The sequence below is a fragment of the Bison bison genome, unplaced genomic scaffold, assembly GCF_000754665.1.
Source record: "Bison bison bison isolate TAMUID 2011002044 unplaced genomic scaffold, Bison_UMD1.0 scf7180017850271, whole genome shotgun sequence".
Classification (NCBI taxonomy): domain Eukaryota; kingdom Metazoa; phylum Chordata; class Mammalia; order Artiodactyla; family Bovidae; genus Bison; species Bison bison.
Genome location: NW_011480844.1, coordinates 4647 through 5871, shown reverse-complemented (window position 1 = coordinate 5871; position 1225 = coordinate 4647). Strand labels below are relative to the sequence as shown.

The 1225-nt window shown below is 36.7% G+C and overlaps 1 protein-coding gene across 1 annotated transcript in view; it reads right to left on the bottom strand.

Moving 5' to 3' along the window:
- LOC104994803 (ecto-NOX disulfide-thiol exchanger 2-like) overlaps positions 1–828 on the bottom strand; it is a 14033-nt gene extending 13205 nt beyond the window's left edge. Inside the window, exon 1 of the mRNA XM_010848464.1 lies at positions 691–828. Coding sequence (XP_010846766.1) covers positions 691–787 — 97 coding nt within the window. The 5' untranslated portion in view covers positions 788–828. The remainder of the gene's footprint in view (positions 1–690) is intronic.
- Between the last annotated feature and the right edge of the window lie 397 nt (positions 829–1225).

The window sequence follows — 1225 nt, the reverse complement described above, 5'->3', positions numbered from 1 at the left end:
ACTCGCAGTACTTTCATGGTCATTTAAGGTCATATGCAGAGGCAATACAAGATTTGAGTTGCCCAAGGCACATTAACAAACCCATTTTAATAGTTAATTGCTCTGACATTCCAGGAAGTTTTTTGTGTCTAAACGAAACCCTTCAGATGATATGGCATTTTTATTCTGATTTTTATCTTTAGTGGAGATGGAGTTAGTACACAGTGCTCATTCTCTTACAGGTTACTTTGTTTTAAATATTCAAACAGTTATTCAATGTTAACAATAGTCTTTGGGTTATTTCTCAGCATCTCCTGTCTTTTCCTTTAGGAACCTAAGATTGTGGGGATGTCTAAGTTCTCATTCTAGCTCCACGTTTATTTGTTTCACTTAAGAAATGTATAAAATTAGACAAACTATAATTCCTTGCTGAATTCTCTTGTACTTTTATTTCAATGAACTACTTAAATGTTCAGTGACCATATCCTGCATCTGATATAGCCCTAGCTTGACCATAGTGCAATAGGGAGTATACTAGTGACTACAGGCCACCCTGTAATTCATGAGCTATCAAGCTCATATTACAAAAATGCACACTCTAGGCAGAATCTAGTAAATGTCAACTTCAAAATAAGTTGTGTCATACTGTTATATTTATGTTCACATGGTCAATAAAAAGAAACACTTGTGAGGTGATTAAAAATAGCATACCAGGTAAAATTGGTTGTCCAGCAATTCCCAGTGGTGCCATTCCAAGATTATTCATTGCTGTGGCCCATGCAGCTGGATCAGACATAGGTAGAGTCATTGCAGTTGAATCCACATTCAGAGTTCTACTATTATCAGCTAGAAAGAAATGACAAGCAAAATAATTTGTTGTTTTTAGGTTTCAGTATCTGGTTCACTTATCATTGTGAATCTGGCAAACTCTTTACAGAAATGGACTGATGGACAAGTGCTGGATACAGCCTTAATTTCAGCTCTTTACAAGGGTTAAAACAATACAGCTTGAACTGGCAGAAGTCATAGAATTTGAACACACAATTTATCAGACAGCATTTTAGTGTTTCTTTCTCTCTTTCTCTCTCTCCATTTACTCTCCCCCTCCTTCCTTCCCTCACTCCTTCCTACCTGTTTTAAAGTAAAAGAAAACTTTTTTTTTACAGCAGTGTTAGGTTCACAGTGAAAGTGAGGGAAAAGTACAGAGATCACACATATACCTCCACCCCCACACATGCACTGCCTC